This window comes from Haliotis asinina, chromosome 8 (assembly GCF_037392515.1).
Source record: "Haliotis asinina isolate JCU_RB_2024 chromosome 8, JCU_Hal_asi_v2, whole genome shotgun sequence".
Taxonomy (NCBI): Eukaryota; Metazoa; Mollusca; class Gastropoda; order Lepetellida; family Haliotidae; genus Haliotis; species Haliotis asinina.
The window spans coordinates 64,651,317-64,673,551 of NC_090287.1; the positions used below are offsets into that span (position 1 = coordinate 64,651,317).

Here is a 22,235-nt window from a genome sequence, read left to right on the forward strand (position 1 = left end):
GATTTTTAGTTACTTAAAACAAAGGTGGTGTATGAATCCTATCATTGAATATGTGTAAGTACAGACTTCAGGAGACAGCACAGTTCATGTATAAGTTAATGTTCAACAACTACGACTTCGGGACATAAGAATGCAAATATTGATATATCATACCTGCCGTGGCAGTCAAGGTTTACATTAACTCATATCAATTCAGTTATACTACTCAAATCTGGTGAATAACCTTTTGAAATTGGACGGTGTTAATATTTGACTGGTTGTGAAATTGTAAAAACATATCAAACACCATTCTTACATACTTCCTCGCGAGATAGACTTTTTCATGCGTGGTTTAACAACAATGGATAAAAACATCTGAAAAACTTTTCCTCCACTAAACGCTTAAGACTGAGTTTATCCTCATGCTATTCTTGGAGGTAAATGAAATAGAAATTACCATACGGAAGGTAGGGCTCAAATAATTTGCTCGGTCATGAGAAGAAAAGCGACACTTGTTCTATCGAGTGCAGCATTTCCTTATCGATAGCAAAATATTTAAATGCACATCATGAATTAATTTACTACTTGTAACTCAATACACGCTCAGCCGCCTTTAGTTTTACGAGACAAGAATCAGTTATTCGTCTGTCTTAGTCATCCCAAACAATCAAAAGATTAAAACGTGTTGCGGCCTAAAATGAACAGTTGTTGTTGACTGGAACATGTATACCAAAATGAATATTTAAAAACTATGACACGATGTTTCAACAGACATATATACATAACACAATGATAACAGCGGAAAGAATGAGATAGAAATATTATAAGCTTACTAAGCCACGGGCGATGGAAATAACTGTCCATATGTATAGCAGCACCGACAGCAACAGGACGTCTAAGGTATCACATATTGTCTTGACAGTTTCCACAAACAACGCTAGTCCGTTCCTCAACTCCCTTGCCAGGTGATGTCATAGTTGGAAATGTGAAAGGTGTCTTACCTTTAATCCATCGATGCTGCCCGTCTCTTGGACTCTGTACTCCGCTTGTCTCGGCGCACTTAGTGTAGCTCTCTTCAAGAACAATAAGCAACTTATCTGATTGGGGAACCTCCCAACTCTGACCTGTGACCTCTCGTGCAAACTGCGCATGCGCAGCGGAAGTACGGACGACCGCCATGCTTTCGACAAGACTGCGGTATTTACCGCAATGTGCTAGGTTTTTAACGTCTTGTAGAGCAAACCAAAGGACGCCTAAGGCAAGTTATAAAATGCTTCCACTCCTGTAATTTGGATGTTAGCTTTCGTGTAGACGCAGATGTCTGATCGCAAGAAGAAAGCCCCAAACAATCCGGTTTCCCGGGAGGGCTTGTCAAAGTCAAAATGACATTCACAGGGAAAATGTACTGACTTGTAAATATATGCCCTTGAAAATATGTTTACCTCTACAAAAAAGTAAACCCACATGAATTAAGTAGTATATTTAATGTGACACACCAGGCCCATGGAATCTATCTTCACCAAGTTCACAATACAATAAATGAAAGGTTTTCATCATACACCTGCTGAGTAATTATTCTCCCCAACTGATTGAAAATATTTGGAAAACAAAAACTAATATGACCTTCGTGAGTGAAAGAAAGGTAGAAAAAGAAGTGTTTGCACGTCTTCATTAAGAAGAATAGACAGACGTGTGACCTGCTTATTATTTACATGAGATTACATTTTCTTCTCTTGGTGCAGTCAAAATCATTCAGCCCCCACTGTGAAATGAGGACAGACCTGTCTTGACATAATAATAGATTGATGTTGAGGTCAGTTGAAATCCAGCCACAACGTGTGAGGTTGCATGAGCATAGTGAAGTTTGACCTGTTTACGATAATTATTTATAGAAACATCATCTTTTATGTGACATCATCATGTGCTGAAACATGATAAGAAGGATTATAGAAAAGTGGCTGATTTGCTTGGAAAATGTAAATTACTTCTTACATTGTGTGGAATCAGTCATTGTAAACACGTTATGATTTACTAGTGCTACAGATTTGGTAGTGTAACCAGTGGAGAAATGTTAGATTCATGTTCAACACATTACACGTTTCACATTTATCCTCCTTTTCAATGAATGATGGCATTCAGTGGGCCGAACCATCAAATGCATATGTTTGATATAATCAATTGGTTTGGCAAAATCTTTTTATCCTGGATGCTGTGCAGGAAATATGATTGATTTAGGAGAGATCAAGCACAAGTTGTCTCCCCTCCCCTAAACACAGTCAACACCACAAACAGCCACTCTGTCAGCCACACTGTATCAGTGTGTATTACCTGATGGCAAGGGTTTAGTTTTATACTGAATTACTATACGTCACCTAATGGTATTAAAGGAGAGAGCAATGCAGAAAATTACCTATTATTCAAAGCATATATTGCTGTGTTCTTACTGGTCATGGCCAAGTATGACTGAATGCTGTCAAAGTATTCTATGGGTCAGTGACCACTGGTCCAACAGCCAGGTTGAGTGAAAATGAATATGTATCAGTTGTTTCATGTTAGTCATGTAGCCTGTTTCCTCAACAGGCATGCTTTTACCATCGTCAAAAATGTCAACACTTTTGCCCACCAGACCTCAACACTGAAAATGAAAGAAAAGCTTCCATAAATGAACACTTAGGTCTTTTTGCCAATACAACAGCTGTAACAAAATTTTGTTTTAACAATGAATGCTGGATACAGTTTTATTTTTCTAGCCCACCATGCCACAATTCTTTTTAAGTTTCCTTTTCTGTATATTCATTTGTTGTTTGACAAAATATTTTGGTGTTCAGTTAGGGCATTTAGTTCACATGTCATGGGTATTTCATAGTAGTTAATGTGCTAATGCTGGCTAGTGGCAATGGTCATGTGCTTTGTCATTTTGTCCTGGTCGATGGTGCTTGATGTTTCTTTGTGGTTCCACCAGTGCTTTATCAGTTGACTACTGTGAGTTAAGTATCCTTCTAGTGACAGGGATGTAGTTGCCAGGACCTAGGTCCCATACAGAATTTTCTCAGTGTTTTCATGGAGAGTTTACCTAACTGAGAGGTGCACCGTCAAAGATTTCATTGCCACATGTGAAGGGATTGTTGAGTTTGTGGGATGATGTAGACATACTGGTGGCTTGCTGATTTGTGGGGGTGTTTAACTTGAGGGGTTTTGCCGCCAACTTGTACCCGAAGACAACCACCGCATGGATAAGAGACTTTCCTGCGATTAGTCGTCAAACATTGCTTGGTCAAGTGAGTGCACGGTTTACTTAGTACCAGGCGCTGCAATTCGCGGAGGGCGGGAAAGTTGGTGACCTTTTGTTTGGACAGCGTTGTCTGTCGGGTATCCTAACTGCTTGTGTGCAGGGGAAGGGAATGCAGAGATTGCCGGCTGTAAGCTCTACAACACATAACTCCCACTTGCACTTGATAATGGTGGATTTAGGCCGTGGCAGTTGGAATTAATCCCGCTAGGCATCTCATTTGCATAAGTTGTTAGAATTCTTAGGTCAGACTTTGACAATATTTGTAAACCTGGCAACTCTTATTAGCTAGAAGCCCATGCTTTGTTTCCGTGATGTCTGTGCTTGAATATAGGTTCTCGTTAGTGTCCGCCCTCTAGATGGCCCGCAACCAAACAGAACAAGATTAAAAGTCTGATTGAGTTGTCTCCTCACACATTGGTGTGCTGGTCACTCCATGTCTGTCTCACGCAAATGCCATTGTTGACAGTATTGTAGCCAGTCCCCACACCAAGTCACTACAACTATACGCCTGTGTATGTACTCTTGTTTCTCAAGTTAATATGTAGGTGTAACAGACCGTCATGTATGTTTATTGTATTGTATGTATGTTTATAACATCATGAGTATATCTGTCATGTTCCTTGTGGTTATGAGTTTCAGTGTGATACTTTATCAAGATATCAACATCACAGGTTCAGTTCAACTTCATGCATGTTCAGCTAGTATGTGCGAGTTAGTGAGGAACTGACGTGACAGTTGCTGGTAGTGTCCCTAAGCAACCATTCAAAGTACTCAAGATGAGATTAAGCTAAATGCATTATATACTACTCAAAAGAAGTTAGGAACCCCTGATTCTTTCATATTGCTGTAGTTACTCTGTATGTTCTGGAGTACCTGATTCTATCAAGTTACATTAACAGATTAACAGTAGTACTATGAAAGGATCCTTAGATGAATTTTCAAAATGAAACAAGTTGCCCGATGTTTATTTTTGTCATAACAGCAAGGTGAATGTAATGCATTGTGATTGTGTATTACAGGTGCTGGTGGTTTTGCCTCAAGAACTCCGTGGTAATTATATCATACAAAATTCATTCAAATAAAGGTGTTAGTGGTAATTAATTATTTGTTGTTGGTAGGGATGTCACGATTCATGGATGCACCGGTGAATTGTTGGCAAGCTTTGCACTATGCAATACACAATTCATATGATTTTATTTCGATTCAGGGTTGTTTTTTTATCACATAGCGATTACTGTTTTGAGTCTTATAACATCTGTCTCTTGTGTTTTCACACAGAACAGCAAATATGACTTGTTGAGAGTGAGTGATGGGTACCTGGCTGATAGGTAGTTGTCCTTATCTATTAATCTCTACCTATAACAGAAATAACTTGTTTTAGTTGTTAAGAATTTTTCAGTGAACTATGGTTTCAACATCCGATAACTTTTAATGGCTGCTTGTTATGCACAAAATGTCAAAAGTGCTGTGTCGCAATGCGTGTTGTATCATGACCTCAGTATCAAGATATATACTGTATGGTGAGGCACCTGTATCGTGACACCCCTACTTGTTATGACCTTCCCTCTGCAACTCTTAGCCTTCTGTAGTGACATGGACACTCCTTGACCGCAACTACTTGGATCTCAAACACCCATTATTTTACCCACAGCGTTTTGATGGTTTCTGGAGCTAGTTGGTATTTCATTCCATCAAAATTTGAAAAGTCAAACATTCAAGGATAAAAAGAATGGGTTTTTTTTTTTTGCCTGTTTATTTTGTTTTTTCTTTTCAAAGTTAACCTGAAAAATTTGTAGATGGTTTGTTGAGCAAACAACAATTCTGATGTGATGGCTTTGAAATTGGAATGGCCGTAGTATTATATGAATGTGTGAAAAAAGACTGACAGACTGATGCTCATTGTCTGAAACGAGCAATATGTTGCCAGTGACATTGGGTTGAGACAGTATCTTAACAAAACACTGCAATCAGGAAACAGTGGGATACATATTGATGTTTCCGTCCTGTACAATCAGGTCTTACAGTTTGCCTGGAATGTTTTTTTGTTTGTCAAAGATGAAAAATAGTTCCAAGCAGTAAGTTAGGTGACATTTAGTTTATTATTCGTTCCCGCTAGTCAATATCTTCTAATAAAATAATGTGACTTTTATTAATATATGTGTTAGCTCATTTAATATAAGTTGCAAATTTCAGTAATAGTTTATTGATGTTTGTCTATATACATGAGATAAACCCGACACTTTGACTTGATGCAACACTAGAATTTTAGGCCCAAATCTTTGTTAAGCATTTTTGATCATACTAGAAATTTTTGTTGATGAATTTGTTACCTGTTTATTATTGCAGAAATAGGTTTTGTGTTTTTATTATTTGATACAGTAGCAGATGTAACTATACTGCCTTAAATATGTTGTTTCTATAAACAGTTTTCTTGAATAAATTATGTACATTTCAGGTCCTTTTCCCAGACTAACAATCTTTCACAGGCTATTTGAGAAAGAAATTACTATCTGGGGCATGTGTGCAAGACTATAACAATCGTTACTACTGTATGGCTTGGGCTGGGAAATATATGATTCCTATTTTGATATTTTCTGGCATTTTCTCTCATCTGGGCCCAGATAAGTCATGGTTGGAGAGAACTTAGTGCTGTTGCCTATACTGGGTCTGAGAGGTAACGTAGTGGAAAGCCAGGCCTGGTTGACGTCAGGTCACCGAACCGTGACAGACTGTGTACATTCAACATACTTCTTTGGTGTTAGTGTTTGGTATTTAACATGAAACACATTGGTTTTACAGCTGTGTTACGGTAGTCTGTTAGTAACCAAGTGTAGGTCAGACAATCCAGTGATAGAAATCATGAGCATGATTTACACTGTTTGATACAATGATATGCATCGGGAGGTCAGCGAGCCACCCAACCCATTAGTCGTCTCTTACTACAAGCATCTGTAGCTGAAGACAAGGTCTGACTGAGATCTTCACGTGCTATATGCGTGACATTGCCTCCTTGTTTCCTGTCTATGTTGTGTTTTCAGCCACATCCTGCAGGGCTCTGTCTACGTTATGGGCAGCTGTTGACTCACAGTAAGTTGGCCAAAATCAATTTCACTTCATTAGTGAGTTATAAATCTTATAATGCATTGTGTTAGAATAGTGAGTGACATGTCGCTGCACCCTGGGTATACACTGTAATGGATATGTTTTGTACAGCCAAGCATTTGTATTTGTAGACACTTGGTAATATGGAAAAGCTGGATGATTTTGTTTCCTCCAATGCAACATGTGTTGTGATTTTGTGTATCATGCTTCCTAGCGAATGTTTAAGTTGACACAGTATATTGACCACACAGGGAACATACTTCCTCAATCCAACATCAGCACCATGCTGGATGTTGGGATATAGTTTCCTCAGCCCTTACCCTGTTCATTCTTGTCATCAGTGATCCAACTAAACCTGATGAACTGATAAGTCCTTCCAGCGTCAGTCTAATGTTCAAAATACATTTCACATGAATGATGAAACAGGAAAACCACCTTGCTTTCCTTATCTCAAGCAATGTTTGATGTTCAAACCTCACTGGATGAAAAGTAAATACAAGGTTTGGTTGTCACATCTTCCGTAACAGGTTCAGTTCCCAACAAAGAGACATATTGTGATCTCCTGTAAAATACCCCAGCTTAGATATCTCAAAAACTAGCATTCAAATTTGAAAATGTTGTCTCATTATTTATTCATAATTCAGGTAACCTTCAGGGACAGGGCAGTCTCCAACTTTATGCACTTGTCAAAACCTGAGTCTAGTAAAACTGGCTGGTAAGATCAGCTAGTAGTAGTCCACCGGTAGTCTACTGTAGATGATGCAAACCGAGTGCATCTAGTTTTATGCCGCTTTTAACAGGATTCCAGCAACGTCACAGCATGGGACATGTTCTTCACACATTGTACCCATTTAGGGAATCGAGCCCAGTTCGTCTGCGTGACAAGCGATCGTTTATACCACTGTGCTAGCCCAATGATTAAAAAAACAGTTTGATCTGGTTGTATTATGCCTTATTCTGTCTTTATCAAGTTGCATTGTCAGCAGATGCAGATTACCTTGTCTAACTATTAGTTGCTGTTTATACATGTGTTCATAAAATTTTTCTAAGGTCTGTGAATGGCATTTAGAGGTGATAACCATAAGGAAGACAGTTTGTATGGATGTCAACTTCTTTATTATGAGGTATACAATGTGTCTGAGTATGTCCCAGCTCCATCATTTTGTTCATTGTGTTCCTCATCATATAGATGCTGACATCCATAAAAACTCAAGTTTGAACAGTTTGTTTGAAATGCTGACTTTCTGATATCCCATTTTCTGGACATGTGAGACAACATTGGGTGTAGACGTGGGAATTCCTTGGCAGGAGCTGTGCTCATGTTATCAATCACTGGTTGGACTCTCTTCACACAATCCCAGTATTTGAATTCATGAAAAAGCAGTCCATTGGGTAAAAAATGATGTGGAATTAGGCATTGATACTTCTTATTACCCTCATGTTAGCAGAAAACACTTAGGGAGTCCCTCTGTCTCAGGATGACTACTATAGTAGCAAACTCTTAGCCCCGTACTTACTCACTGGAAACCTGCCCATTTACATGTGAGAAACCCAGTACACAGACTTTGAAACGTCAATAAGCATTCTAGTAATGCACCTTACCTGATGTTCTTGTGTATGAACTCTGCACCTAGATGTGACAGCTAATATTACATATTACGCCAACTGATCAAAGGCTGCATTCTTAAGAAGCTGCGGCAAGATAATAAAGAAGATTAGGGCCGGGTAATGTGACTTTGTCCCTGTTGCAGTATCAACAGTGTTAATTAAAGATTGCTAACTACATGGTATATATAGGCATGACTTGTTGACTGATAGAGACGTGGGTGGTTGATGTTTTCAGCCATCAGCTATGTACAGCTACCTGTCCATCAAAAGACATTTATGCTCGGGGAAGGTGAAGATTGGGGGTGATTCTTCCTCGTTGACACCAAGGACTGTTATCACTTGCGATAATGGGATGATACGTTGGCTGCACTCTGTCACTGCATGCATTGATAACGTGTCATTCCTTGAAACTGTACCATATGTCAATGGGATTGTAGAACAGCAGAACTAGTTATTGATCAGTTTTGACAAACACCATTACATTTCAGCGTGGCAACACTCTCTTAGTATGTGTCCTTATTATTAATCTAGATTTATTTAGATTTTGTTCATGCTTATTCTAGTTGTTAGTTTTCATCAATATTTCTTGGAGAATGATCCATATGTATGTAAGAAGGCTGACTAGAAAATTTGATTATCAGAAATATGGGCAAAATTATTATAGTTATGCAAATGATGTCATTGATAGTACCTAACGTAAACTATTGTGATGAATAAAGTAATGTTCACATGCAACACAAAAAGTTCATGCTCATGGGCCGCTTCTGTTTTATGTTTTGTACACTGTATGTGTTAGTAATTCATGTCTGAATGTGTCCCCACTCATCATGGTGTATTCTAGTTATTCAGTTTTGTTTATCCCCAAGTATACATCATTAGTCAAATCAGTATTTGTTAATGATTGTTGATTTATATGATGTATTGAGGCATTATCCTGTTTGTGAAGGAATTTCAGGTGATGTGTGGGTGGTTGTGTGGGTGTTGACCGTGGTCTTACAGTAAATCAACACAAAGTGGATTTGGTGTAGTGAGCTTTGTTGAAATACTAATGATTTCATTTCTAACAAACATTCCTGAGCTGTCTACCTAGAGTTAGTAAGTTAACAGCCAACTTGATAATCTGTTGCTCATAATCTAAAATTACAGCTGTGAAATATTGAGCTGTTGTACCTTGAGGTTTGTGTGTGTAGAATTGTTGGTGATATGTTAACAACCTTGGATGTATTTAGATCTCCCTCTCCTGTGTTTCAGTCACTCACGGACATCGCCAGGTGGTTTGGTACCAGCAAGAACCTTCAAGACTACATCTGTCCAATGTAAGTACTCGCCTACTTGACTGAAGGCCCTGGCAGCTGCAGGAAGCGCCTTCCTTCACTGTGATAAGTTATAGCATCATTATCTGACTGACTTTTATGTGTATCTTGTGTAACTGTATTTCAAATTTTGATTTGATAACATATTTGCAAGTGATGTAGCTTATAATGATGTTGAACTATACAAATGTTAGTTTTTTGAGTGGATGTATTTGTAGATGAGGAGGTGAGAACAGTGAACTCGCCTCCGTTTGCGGAGTCTGTAACGGAGGGAGATGTCAGGTGGGAAAAAGGTGAGTCAGTTTGTCTGTTGTATGTTTTTTGTCTCATGTACCCAAAAACCATTATCTTCTCATATCCATGCTATGTATGTTCTGTGTGCACTTTCCTATCTTTTCATGGACAGGCAACATTTGCTCAAAAAAAACACCATTCATATACAGACACACACTAGTCTCTGTATCCTTGCATATGTAGAAGCTATGCATAGATTTCATGTTCACACAAGTCATATCTTTCATGCTCCACCAGTATGATCACACATTGATCAGTTTGGGTCAACAGTTTCTGTAGCTTCAGCATGGCATGGTCTGTATGGTTTGGACTGTGACGAATTATCAGGCACTTTACACCTATTATACCAACAGGTATGATAAAGGCTGATGAAATATTCATAACTCATGCGTCAGTGTCCATCAGGGTCCAGGAGGAGTTCAGGCCAGAGTTGGTCTTCAGTAACCCATGCTTGCTGTAAGAGTTAAATAACAAGATCAGGTGGTCAGACTTACTGGCTTGGTTGACCAGTGCCATCAGTTCCCATTTTCACAGATCAATGCTTATGCTGTTGATCATGGATTGTCTGTCCCAGACTTGTTTCTTAACAAACTGCCACCACATAGCTGAAATATTGCTGTGTGCAGCTTAAAACTAACTTGTCACTCTCTCACAAGTGTCCATGGGGCCAGGAACAGATTCCTTGGAATCTAGTAATTTATCCAACCTGACTGGATTAATACTCAGCTGTTGAACTTTTACAGTCTTCAAAATGCGTGCTAGCTTGCTAGCCTGTGACTACAAACATTTGCTGGGGACTAGTAAACATTTTATGTGTTTGATGGCCATGTATTTGATGACCCAAAACACAGAAAACATTTTTGACATGTTCAAGCCAGACTAGGTACAATGTTTGAGCACTGTTGTCAATTCTTCACAATAGATTATCCATGGATAATCTTCTGTGTGTTGACAATGTGATATTCTAACCATTGACTGTATTTCAGCTGTTGGTGATTTCGTCAGTGAGGATGATGTTATTGCAGAGATTGAGACCGACAAGGTGTGTTATAATGTCTGAGGATTTATCTGCAACACATGGCAGCATACATTCCCGAATTGAAATTAATATTTCTTCTTTCAGCGTTCAAAATAATATGGAACTCTGTCTCATAATAGTTGTAATGTTGAAAGTCAGATGTCTCAGGGCGTCCCAAGACTGAAATATCACTGGAGCAAAACACAAAATACCCATTAATTTTAACTGTGTTATTTGTATTGTATATAATCTTTACATTGAGCTAGTGTGTGAGAGAGCGGTAACACTAACAGTAACACTGTAACACTAATACTGAGTCCCTCCTGTATGTGACATGCTGTTTGTCCAGACCTCCATCCCTGTGCCTGCCCCTGTAGCAGGCATCATCGAGGAGCTACTTGTGGAGGACGGTGGAACAGTCGAAGCAGGACAGGCACTCTTCAAGATCAGAATCACTGGTAAGATCTGAATGATATCATTGTTGAATGTCAGGAATCTCCTTATTGTTGTTGGGAATCGACAGCGATGAAGCAACCCAGGTTGTTGTTGGTCTCCAATAGATGTAACAAATGACTTGTGTAACAGGTGGTAAGGCATTGAATTGGTTGACAGTTTTGTGATGAAGTTTAACTTGGATCATTCATTTGTAGGTGATGCCCCTCCCCCCAAAGCTGCCAAGGCTGAAGCTCCAGCACCTGCAGCTGCCCCAGCTGCTGCCCCACCCCCACCACCACCACCACCCCCACCCCCACCATCAGCAGGCCCCATTCCCACCACTCCACCCCCAGTTCCCCCTGTCCCAAAAGCCCCTGTGACCTCCACCGCAACCTCCTCTATCAAAGTTACCCCGTCATCTGCTCCTTCTTTGGATATGGCAAGTGGAACAAGAGGAGAACAGAGGGTAAGTACGCATGATTCTAGGCTTGGATAGGTCCAGAGCAACCTTTGATGATGTCTACATCACTCTAGGCTTGGATAGGTCCAAGGCAGCCTGTAATAATGTCTACATCACTCTAGGCTTGGATAGGTCCAAGGCAGTCTGTAATAATGTCTACATCACTCTAGGCTTGGATAGGTCCAAGGCAGCCTGTAATAATGTCTACATCACTCTAGGCTTGGATAGGTCCAAGGCAGTCTGTAATAATGTCTACATCACTCTAGAATTAGATAGGTACAAGGCAGCTGGTAATGCTGGTGATGACTGACTAAACAAGGAAGTGATGTCAGGCTCTAACAAATAGCAGGTGTCAAGGCCTCGTTCCCTTGACGACAGGGGATGCTGACATGCCTGGTTCGTTTGGCTGTGTAAAGCACATTCCTTATGTCCTGAGCTACACCAAAGTAAAGATAGCCCAAGACAAGTTAATTTTCTTGAGGAAATGTTAAAATATAATGATGGGCGTCCTCAAGATGAAAGTCCTCATTATCTAGTAACATGCAAGGACTGGAACACCTCTTAAGGCTTGAATTGTATCTGTATCAAACTGACAATGCAACCATAGCAAACAGTTTGTTTTGTTAGAGCAAACTTTGATAAGGTTTCTTCTTATCACAGTAGTGTTGAAAAGCATGTATTTCTAAGTCTGTTAGTGCCATTGCAGGTGAAGATGAACAGGATGAGACAGCGGATTGCCCAAAGGCTGAAGGATGCCCAGAACACCTGTGCCATGTTGACCACTTTCAATGAGGTTGACATGAGGTAGTGCAGTCCATGACCCTTAATCTTAATGTTAAGATTGTCAGTTTAACAAAGACTAGTCATGCAAACATCACTTTGTATAATTGAACTAAGGAAATCTTATTTAGGTAAACATCATGTTCCCGCAATGGCCTAGATTCTAATGTAATGAACAGTGTCTTGATGAAATCAGTTGTAGCATGTTGAAGGGTCTTGAGTGAGATCCAAGCTAAAGAGGATATGAATTAAGAATGTTGAAGGAAACCTGTTGTAAGACTGTGGTAGGAAGCTCATGGATTACTCCCAGTGCACTGACTGCCCGTGTGTGACATTGTTTTCCAGCAATGTGATGGGCATGAGAGCCCAGTTCAAGGAGGCCTTCCTCAAGAAGTTCGGGATCAAGTTGGGATTCATGTCGGCTTTTGTTAAGGCATCAGCGTTTGCCCTTCAAGATCAACCTGTGGTTAATGCAGTTATAGACGATATGGAAATTGTGTATAGAGACTATGTAGACATCAGTGTTGCTGTGTCTACACCCAAGGTACAACATGGACTATTGGAGTGTGGGGATCAGGGAGCGAGAGTGTGGCTGGGGGGATGGGGTGAGGCTGGGAGTGGATTGGGGGGTCAAGGTTAATGCTGTGAGTTTGGTCAGGGCGTGATGGATGGGTAAATTCTTTGGAAAGGTGAGTATGGGTTTGGATTTCTTCAAGGGTGGAACTTGAATTTGTTTGTTGAAAGATAAAATGACTGTCTGTTGCAACAATAAATAGTGAATATATGAAGCATTACTATGCCCGATACCAGTCATCTAATTGTCAATAAATACTGTTTAGCATTGGTCAGTGTATCTTTCAAAGTTGGCTAAGATGTGGAAGGAAGCTTCAGTACTTAACCTGTTTCTGTGATACTTCAGGGCCTAGTTGTTCCCGTTATAAGAAATGTGGAGAGAATGAACTATGCAGACATAGAGAAGACAATAAACGACCTAGGAGAGAGGGTAAGTCATCAGTGGACATGTCTGTCAGGTTGTGGGGATTAGCATTCAATAAATTATACACTTGCACTTGCTGGCAAACAAGGACAAACAAGTTGAGCACCTACCTGGCAATTGACAGTATTAGCATAAATAAGTGCCACCCTGTAGCACCTGCTGCCTGCTGTTGTGAGCAAAGGAGCTCCAGGTTGTGATCAAGTGTAGTTTGATGGGTGCAGTGTGTGACCCATCTCCACAGCTACGCACAGAATGAATTTCATCGTCATGTATTGCACATGCATTAGCCTCCATCTACTCTACCTTTCACAAACCAAATGGTTTTGCTCACTGTGTTGCATCGCCTACTTGTCGTAAACTTATTCTCTGTGCCAGTCCAATTTATCCTTGTTTGCCAGTAGTTAGATATGGAGAAATAGTAGCTGCTTTATAGTGAAACACCATGACCTAAGGTAATTACTCCTTTTCTGTCAGCAAACCTGCATGTGATCTTGGAGGTATAAGTCTATGTTTAGAGTTATGAACACCTAAGAGTGCTAACATCAAAATAATTTGAAATAATCAAATATCATTCCAGTTGTCATATGGTCTGATACTTAATCAAGTGTTTTGTGGACCTGCCCAGACAGTGCTGTGTTTGTTTGTTTCAGGCGCGATCAGGGAATTTGGCTGTGGAGGATATGGATGGTGGAACCTTCACCATCAGCAACGGCGGTGTTTTCGGCTCCATGTTCGGCACCCCAATCATCAACCCTCCTCAGTCCGCTATCCTCGGCATGCATGGGGTCTTCCAACGTCCGGTCGCCGTGGATGGGAAGGTAATGTGATCTGCACTCTAGACAAAACAGTTACCGAACCTTTTACCTTGCTCTGTGCCTTTATAATTATCACTGGACCCCCAACTGAAGATTACTAAATCGTGCTGTGGTTATGTTAGACTAAGCCAATATAAGTTGTGTTGTTGTAGATGCCAATTAGTATGTGAGTATATGATTTATTGACAAGACTGTCCACCAAGTACAGATCCAGAACTTACAATGGGGGATCTAAGGGATTGTTATTCCAGTAAACTAGCTGTAATGAACTGGCACATGATTTTGTAATGAACTGTACAACTAGGGATTACTTTGCTCCAAACTATTGGGTGTCTGCCTATTGTTCCTAACATTGGACAAGTCAGCAGGCCCACCTGTAAGTTCACCTACCTGGATGGTGCTCTATTGTAGGATAAGTCAGTTGAGTGTCGGCCAGTTGCTATGTCACACTTATGTGGGATAAGTCAGGTACCCCAGATGTTAGGAGTTCACCTACCAGAATTTCTCCCTGATGTAGGATAAGTCAGTAAGGAGTCTGTCCATTGCAATATCCCCCCAATGTGGAATGAGTGAGGCACCCCAGCTGTTAAGAGCACCTGTTTGTGAGTGTTGTGTTGACTGATGTTGTTGTCGTTGCAGGTGGAGATCCGCCCAATGATGTATGTAGCCCTCACCTATGATCATAGACTTGTAGATGGGAGAGAGGCTGTCCTCTTTCTAAGGAAAATAAAATCGGCAGTGGAGGATCCGCGAGTTCTACTATTGGACTTGTAATATACAAGCAGATGTGTTGTAGACATTTATTGTGCCTAATTCGTATGGAGGAGACTATATTCCGGAGAATGCATTGTGTTCTGAGAATCTCTGGAGCATCCACAGCTGTCGCAACATCGCTGGTCTCGCATCATCAGCCCCGCAGCACTGTCACATGCCACAAGTCTGTGTAAATGTGTGTTTAATGGTTTTATCTTGTTTCAAATTGCATAAATACCTTTAATTTTGAGGAAATATTTATTTGAATAAATTATCTACTTATTTGATATGTTTGATTTGCTATATGACGAATATTGACTTGCTCATTTATGGCATTATTTCATTGGTAATAAAGTATTAACTAACTAACGCTGTAGTCAACGTTTACATCCACATACATGAAACACTGGAGTTGTGCAGTTGTTATACTGCAGTCTCCATTCATATGATCAGTAATCAGCACTCGTTATTTACATAGATACATAATTGATAGTTGAATAAAGTTAATATACATGGTATATTCTAAATCCATTTGTAATTTCCCAGACTATGTCCTTATGTAAGGTCAGGCTGCATAGAATGGTGAATGGGTCAGGTGACCTTACAACTAGGTCATAGTGACCTTCCAGTTGACAATATTGTGGCAGGTGGAAGTTTGATTGTTTCAGGTATAAGCTCACCCTTGTGATTGATGGCAACATCAGGTATATTTTCTAGCAGTAAAGTATTTGAGTTGTTTATTGCTTGGTATTTGTTGTTTTTTGTGCCATAAACAATTCTGAGATTAATATGTCAGGGAATTGTGGTCATGTTTTACCTGTAATCAGGTATTCTGTTTAAGTTATTATGTCTGGATATGACTGTTTTACCTGTCAGAATGGAACTGCATATCTGTTGTGTGTCCTTTAACCTATGCTTGTCATAAGGGCCACTACGTTGGGGATTCTAAATTGGTAAACTTGGTTGTCATTAGCTAGGTGGTCAGCCTCCATGACACATGGTTGATAGTGTATCCTGATACCATGGAAGTACTGATTGCTCATAATATCTATCACTGGATTGTCTGATTAATATTTATATGTATATATATGTATCGTCTTATTTCACACAACCAAACAAAGTATAGTAAATATAATCTGTCTATTGATTCACTAGTAAACTCTAATGCATGTGTTTCTATGTAAGTTTCAGAAGTGTGACCACTCTTCTAGAGTTACTGACCACATTTAAACTTATGGTTGTTGATTCACGTGACAATCTGCAATATTTCGAAATCATAGCACCTAGACCAAAACATCCAGTGATACACGTGATTGTTATTGATATGAACCACGTGACTGAGTCTGACCACAGAATTATGGTAAACGTTGCTAAGAAGAAGCATGGGTTCCCATGTACGGAAGATGCTTCTCCACGTGACAGCTGGCAGTTCCGTATCGTTTATTCTTGTCCAAGAGAACCTCAATCTTACGTTATATTACAAATGCCTATTTGGATGTTAGTGCATGTCAGACATAAGATCGATGTCATGGCGTCATAGATAACCTTAGAGATTTGTATCCTATATGTATAGTGTAGTAGTGCCTCAGGCAGCCTGGAAGGTGTATGCTTGGATGCCGTCGTGACTGCATCGTCGTACCGGCCACGTGGGCCCCCAAACACGTCGTAGCTTATTTCTTAAAGTGTGGTCGATTTGTCTGGACAAATAGCTATCGGCAGCTGAGAAATGTGACGCGGGTCGTTTGTGTTTACTGAGACGCTGTGCACTTAAACAAGTAAATCTTCAGTGTCACCGTCTGAAGCGACCCCCCTGTTACCGATGTGATAATATATGCTGAGTAACAGCGAACACGCAATTTAGAGGTTAATCGAAATGAGAAACTTCTCCAGTAGGTTATAGGAATGTTATAGCGAGCAAAGGTTCTCACCACCCTGTTAAATCGTCCTGAAAGACGCATCGCGTTGACGAAGTTTCAGCGAACAAGGCTGGACAGTCGTAACTGGCCACCTTGTTTACATAAATAATGTAGGAGACCAAACACACATTTACATAATATAGGACATCAAACATAGGTCTTCGACTTGAACGAGTACATAATAGTATTGAACTAAAGTATGTGTAGTGCTGGTCTGTCCAGACAAGGCAAACATCGGTCGGAGACAATGTCGCCCCCTACTGTGATGACATGGGTCTGTACTTAAGTCTTGGAAGTCTTGCCGGATGCAGTCACGTGGTTACATGTGTCTGTCAACGATAAGAGATTGGGTGGAGGTGTACCTTGAGACACCGCGGGAGTCTTGTGGAAACAAACCTGAAGTTAAAGTATTTAAGACATAAGTTTCGTAAGCGGTGTGAACTAAATAGCGCATAGATCATTGTGATATATGTCAAACACAACACTGGAAACTGTCTGAATTCCGCTCAGCTGGATCACCTGTGAGTATCTGTGTGTGACTGGGTATCATGAGGTAGGTTGAGCTTCGAGTTATTTTATGCTTCAATTTGTTTTCTCTAGTCCAAGAAACTGGACAAGCAATATGAGGTTAGGCACTTTTCCTGTTTCACGAATACTTTAAATACAGCTAAAACGAACACGCCTTATATAGACCAAGCGTTTCTAGACTAAATTTCGAATGAAGGTTGTTTTACACCACAGTCTTCACTTTTCATGGTCCCTCACAGCGACCTTTGATTAATCGACCCTGGACACTATAATTAAAATTCTTTTTTTTTCACCCCATACAATCCTCCACAGTGAACGAAGCTGAGGTCAACCATTGGGAGGTCGCGTCAGGTGAACCCTGTCTGAACTTTGACCGCCCAATCCTAATGGAGTGTAGCAATCAAAAGAGACATTTGTGTCGATTCGAAAAATAACGATTTGTGAAAACGAAATCAGCCATAGAACTCCTGAGTTCCTGCAGAGATACGCTGTACTAAGCACAGAGCCAACACTATCAGAAACACCAGGCGACGTCAACGGCGACTTTCTTCCTCAGGCATTTGTCGAGTACGTTCGTCTCTAGGTCAGATTTCAGATATTTGAATATACATGCACACAAGTATTTAGCAACAAACGAAAGTGTTTCTCTTTCAAAAATATATATTTCCAAGATAGTTTTAAAAATTCAGCTGAAGCTCCAGAACAAAACTTAAGTTTAGAGTCAGAGATAGGGCAATGTAGACTTGGGAATTAATTCTAAGCTTGAGTTGGATTTAGTTGTTAATTTATTCTCCAGGTTCATGGAGACAGAGTCTTTAGAATACTTTGTTCACTCGTACAGACAATTTTGAGGCCACGACGATGATTGGCTGATTAGAAAGTAGAAATGACACGTCCGCCAATGGGCTCTGTGATACGGTTTTCAAGCCGAGATGAGTGGGTGTGAAAGATGTGATTTTAATGAGATCGGGGGGAATAAGGCAATGGTGCGGTTAACCAGATGGATTTTACTAAGTCGCTATACACTGGAGCCGTCTTTTCTGATAATCAGGGGGCACACAGACCTATTCAGAATATTTTTACACCGGACTTACCAGGTTATTTTCAATCGAGAACAATAATCACCAGAAGCTGCGGGGGGCTCAGAAACCGTTGACACCCGTTTGGGCCTAAGGAGTTGGAATTACGGTATAATCGCTCACAAGAAATATAATAAATGTTGAAGAAAGTTGGTTGGGTTGTTGTTCAACGCTATGGTCATCAATATTCAAGCTGTAAAAAACTGAGTCTGGACCAGACAATCCAGTGATCAACAACATGAGCATCGATCTGCATATTTGATACGATGACATGCAAGTCTGACCACCCGATCCCGTCAGTCCTCTTACAACAACAATTGGTTGCTGAAGACCAATTTAGACCAACCTTTTGTTTTTTTGGTTTCTAGAAATGAACAAACAGGCAAACATGCAAACAGATGATGAAGTGTCTACCAACGCTGTGTTAGGTGTACAAATGGATATCTTTGTCACACGAATCATCATGAGAAGCTACTCATCTTCAGACTATAACTCGTCACGTATTAGTCAATCCATGATGCTAGGGGATATTGCATTATCTACCAGATTCCGTCTCAGATGACCAGAGTGTTAACGAAACTGGGCACATGCTATTTGATATGTGGTGTGATGTTCGTCGTATTGAATTCTGTTCCTAATGCACCTTTACAAAAGTATAATGCCTTGTTTTGAGTCATTAACAAGACCAGGTGCCAGTCTTGCTCAAATCAACATTTCATGTTTATCTGAAATCCATCAATAGATATTATTTATGGTACACAAATTGTAATTCTGTCAGAAATCCAAAGCCTGATTGAAAATGGAATTGTTTCACTTTTGAGATCGTGTTATATTTACATTATCTGAGGCTTGTGATAGCAGATTAGAAAATCTCTTTAGATATGATATTTATTTGAAATATATATTAATTTAATCCGATAGTTAACTTTCGTTTAAATGAAAAAAAAAAAAACACTATAAGAATATCGAACATATTCCACTTTCAAAACAAACTATGTCATTAGGATTTGGTGGCTCTACCCAACGTGGTTATCTAAGTTGACAGTTTCGGTAACGGATCCATTGTCCACTTCACAACCATCTCAGCAAACACATACAAATTAGTTCGCGGGTTGGACAGTCCAAGAAGCAGCATGTAACTGAAGTAAATACATTAGCTGATGTGGTGTAAAGCAAAGTCCATCGACGAGTTCTCCACTTTCTGTAGCTTATATCCTGTGTGAACCCCTGGGTATGAGGTCATCCTTATTACCCATGCTAGTCTTGTGAGGCGATTACAGGAACGGGTTGCAGATTCGCAGGGTCACTTGAATCAGATCAGCGAATGCCTGCTTGGAAGTGTGTTATTTACGACCGTTGTTGTTTCAAACATGTGGTAGGCCAGTATCTACAGTGCTCGCTCGTCACGTTGAGACCCCGGGTTCAATTTCCCACATGGGTACAATGTGTGAAGCGCATTTCTGGAGGTACCGCTGATATTGCAAATAGCGGCTTAAAACTTAACCCACTCACCATTTACAAAACATCTGCCATAAATCTTGAAAAACGCTACCAAGGAAACACCAGATTATTTTACCCACAACGCACAATGTTATTATCAGGTGATCACGATGTCCGTGACGTTCAGGCTGGTGATTCTTCTAGGCCGCTGACTCCTCTGAAAGGCGGAACAATACTCTCAAGTTAAAACACTACCCGACCCTGCTCCCGACGTTAACGACACACGGGAGATTTGGGATAAAGCAGCCTATTTCTCTAATTAAATCTTTGAAATACACAAGTCTGATTTCACAAAGAGCAGGCGCTATTCTAACCAGCGGCGAAGCTCGGAAGCATATCCTTGGTATCGAATGTCTTGTATTGGGAGGAATACAGAGAGTGCAGTATGACTTCCTACTTTTTGTCATTGTACGGGATATTAAATTGCTATCTCTTTAAAACTGTTACAAATATTGATGAGAGTTTCCGTTTTATTCGGTTTTAATGTGTTTTTAAAATGACTGGCAATTTTGGAGAAGCGATCATCTGTGTTCGTTTATCAACCACTGTGATTCGTCTTCAGCGACTCTATAGGTCGGTCATTGCATCATACACAACCAAACATTAGAAAAGCGTTCAGGGCGAGGAAGATCGTTTATAGCTTTATATAGAACCAAATATTTGGCTTGCGCTAGTTTAGGCCTCAATATTCATCGCTTTACCGAGCCAAAGTGGATTTACTTGTTGAGTTCGTGAGGGTTTGTTAATTGCTGTATTCAAGGAACCATCATTCGGAATAATTCTAGTTCATGCATATCATTGTGCGGTGATTAGAGTCGCCTTTAGGCGTACAGCGACGCCGATACTGAGTTCCTTTCATAGGGAAGTTGTTAGCACCGTGTGGACAGCTGGAAGGTTAACAAGAGCTAAGGCCAAACTCACTCACTTTGTGTATCTCCAGTTCTCATCGCTTGAAGAACAACTAACTAACTAACTAACTAGTCTCTGAAATAAACATTTTACAGAAAAAAACAGTTGACAGTAAAAAATGTAATGAAAAGGAACCTCAGAAACCGAAACTGTGGAAATCTAGATCTACGACTTGTTGTAGACTTTCTTGGATATATTTGTTTAGGTTCTGTACGACAGACCTGAAGAACTACTACCGATTGATTTGAATACTGCTGTGATAACTAACGGACCGGGCATCAGAAGGCCATGACCGTATGAAACATATTGCTGAGAGAGAGGGGCCATTCAGTACACGAGGTTAGCGGTGTCGTGGTAGGGTGACGTGCTATTAGACACAGCATTTACACGAAGTTATTGAAAGAGAGAGAGTTGTGTTCTGTTGCAATTTTCTACTAATATACATTTGTTTTTGGTTGCAAGCTGACCTACTCAGATACAGGAGCGAAAATCGATTATCACATGTCATAGTTTGCACCGTCTCTTGTCATTCGCGCTTAGTACAATCAGATGTTTCATCACCTCTGTGTGCAAAAATCTTTGGACAAAACCATCGGACGCTGTGTCAGGTCAACATTCTTGACAGCCAATAGAATGTGAAGACTTCAAAATGTGAGCGGAAACATTTGGAGCAAGTATCTGATTTCTCCATCACGAAAACGAAACACTTAAACCGAGCCTTCATTCTGTCATGGATAGTTTACACATTCTGTACTGTTTGTATCTGTTATATCTACAGCATCGTAGACACCGTCTCCAAATTGAAAAGACAACTACTTTAATGGGCATTGAAAAGAAATGAACCGAGATCGAATTAGAAAATGTGACTTAAGACAACCTCAAGACCCTATGCGTTCTACATTTTGACTGGGGAGTCAAACTTCACCACGTCTCACCCTACAAATCTCATCTCTCCTAAACCTACTGCACGTCACCATGACTCACCCAAACACATCGCACCTCACCTAAATAATCTCGTCAATCCTATACAACCATACCCCAGCCATCCTCTATAAGCCAGTCTGTATCCATCTTTACTGTGTTAACTCCGCCCTCGGTGTAGTCAGCGATGTCGATGTCCAGTCCTAACTTCACATTGCAAGTTTCATCGTGCTCTCTTCTTGATGGCTTTTCCTCCATTAGTCCCCCATCAGACGTGTCCTGTACAGACGATACTGACCCACGGCACCACTTTATTGGCAACAAAATATATATTTCCGTGTCATTTGGTAAACAAAGTATTAATATATAGAAAATATTTACGAGATAGTTGTGAAAAATTCAGACGGTGTGTGATCATTAAATATATAAACAAGGACATGATCAGACAAAAGAATAAAGGTTAGTCAGATCCACGATCTCCTCGGTACATTCCTCTTTGTGTTATCTCTGTATTGAACGATAAACACAACTATAAG

At 40.2% G+C, this 22,235-nt stretch overlaps 2 protein-coding genes across 2 annotated transcripts in view; one reads left to right on the plus strand and one right to left on the minus strand.

Moving 5' to 3' along the window:
• LOC137295352 (homeobox protein prospero-like) overlaps positions 1-1,158 on the minus strand; it is a 30,857-nt gene extending 29,699 nt beyond the window's left edge. Inside the window, exon 1 of the mRNA XM_067826666.1 lies at positions 981-1,158. Within this exon, the coding sequence (XP_067682767.1) occupies positions 981-1,158 (178 nt within the window). The remainder of the gene's footprint in view (positions 1-980) is intronic.
• LOC137293609 (dihydrolipoyllysine-residue succinyltransferase component of 2-oxoglutarate dehydrogenase complex, mitochondrial-like) lies at positions 1,017-15,586 on the plus strand. Its single transcript, XM_067824251.1, has 13 exons — positions 1,017-1,237; positions 4,291-4,321; positions 6,310-6,358; positions 9,233-9,297; positions 9,513-9,587; positions 10,575-10,630; positions 10,956-11,064; positions 11,257-11,507; positions 12,208-12,305; positions 12,627-12,825; positions 13,201-13,284; positions 13,929-14,096; positions 14,733-15,586. Exons 1-13 carry the CDS (start codon positions 1,157-1,159, stop codon positions 14,865-14,867), a joined length of 1,401 nt encoding a protein of 466 aa, XP_067680352.1. The 5' UTR covers positions 1,017-1,156; the 3' UTR covers positions 14,868-15,586.
• The last annotated feature ends 6,649 nt before the right edge of the window (positions 15,587-22,235 follow it).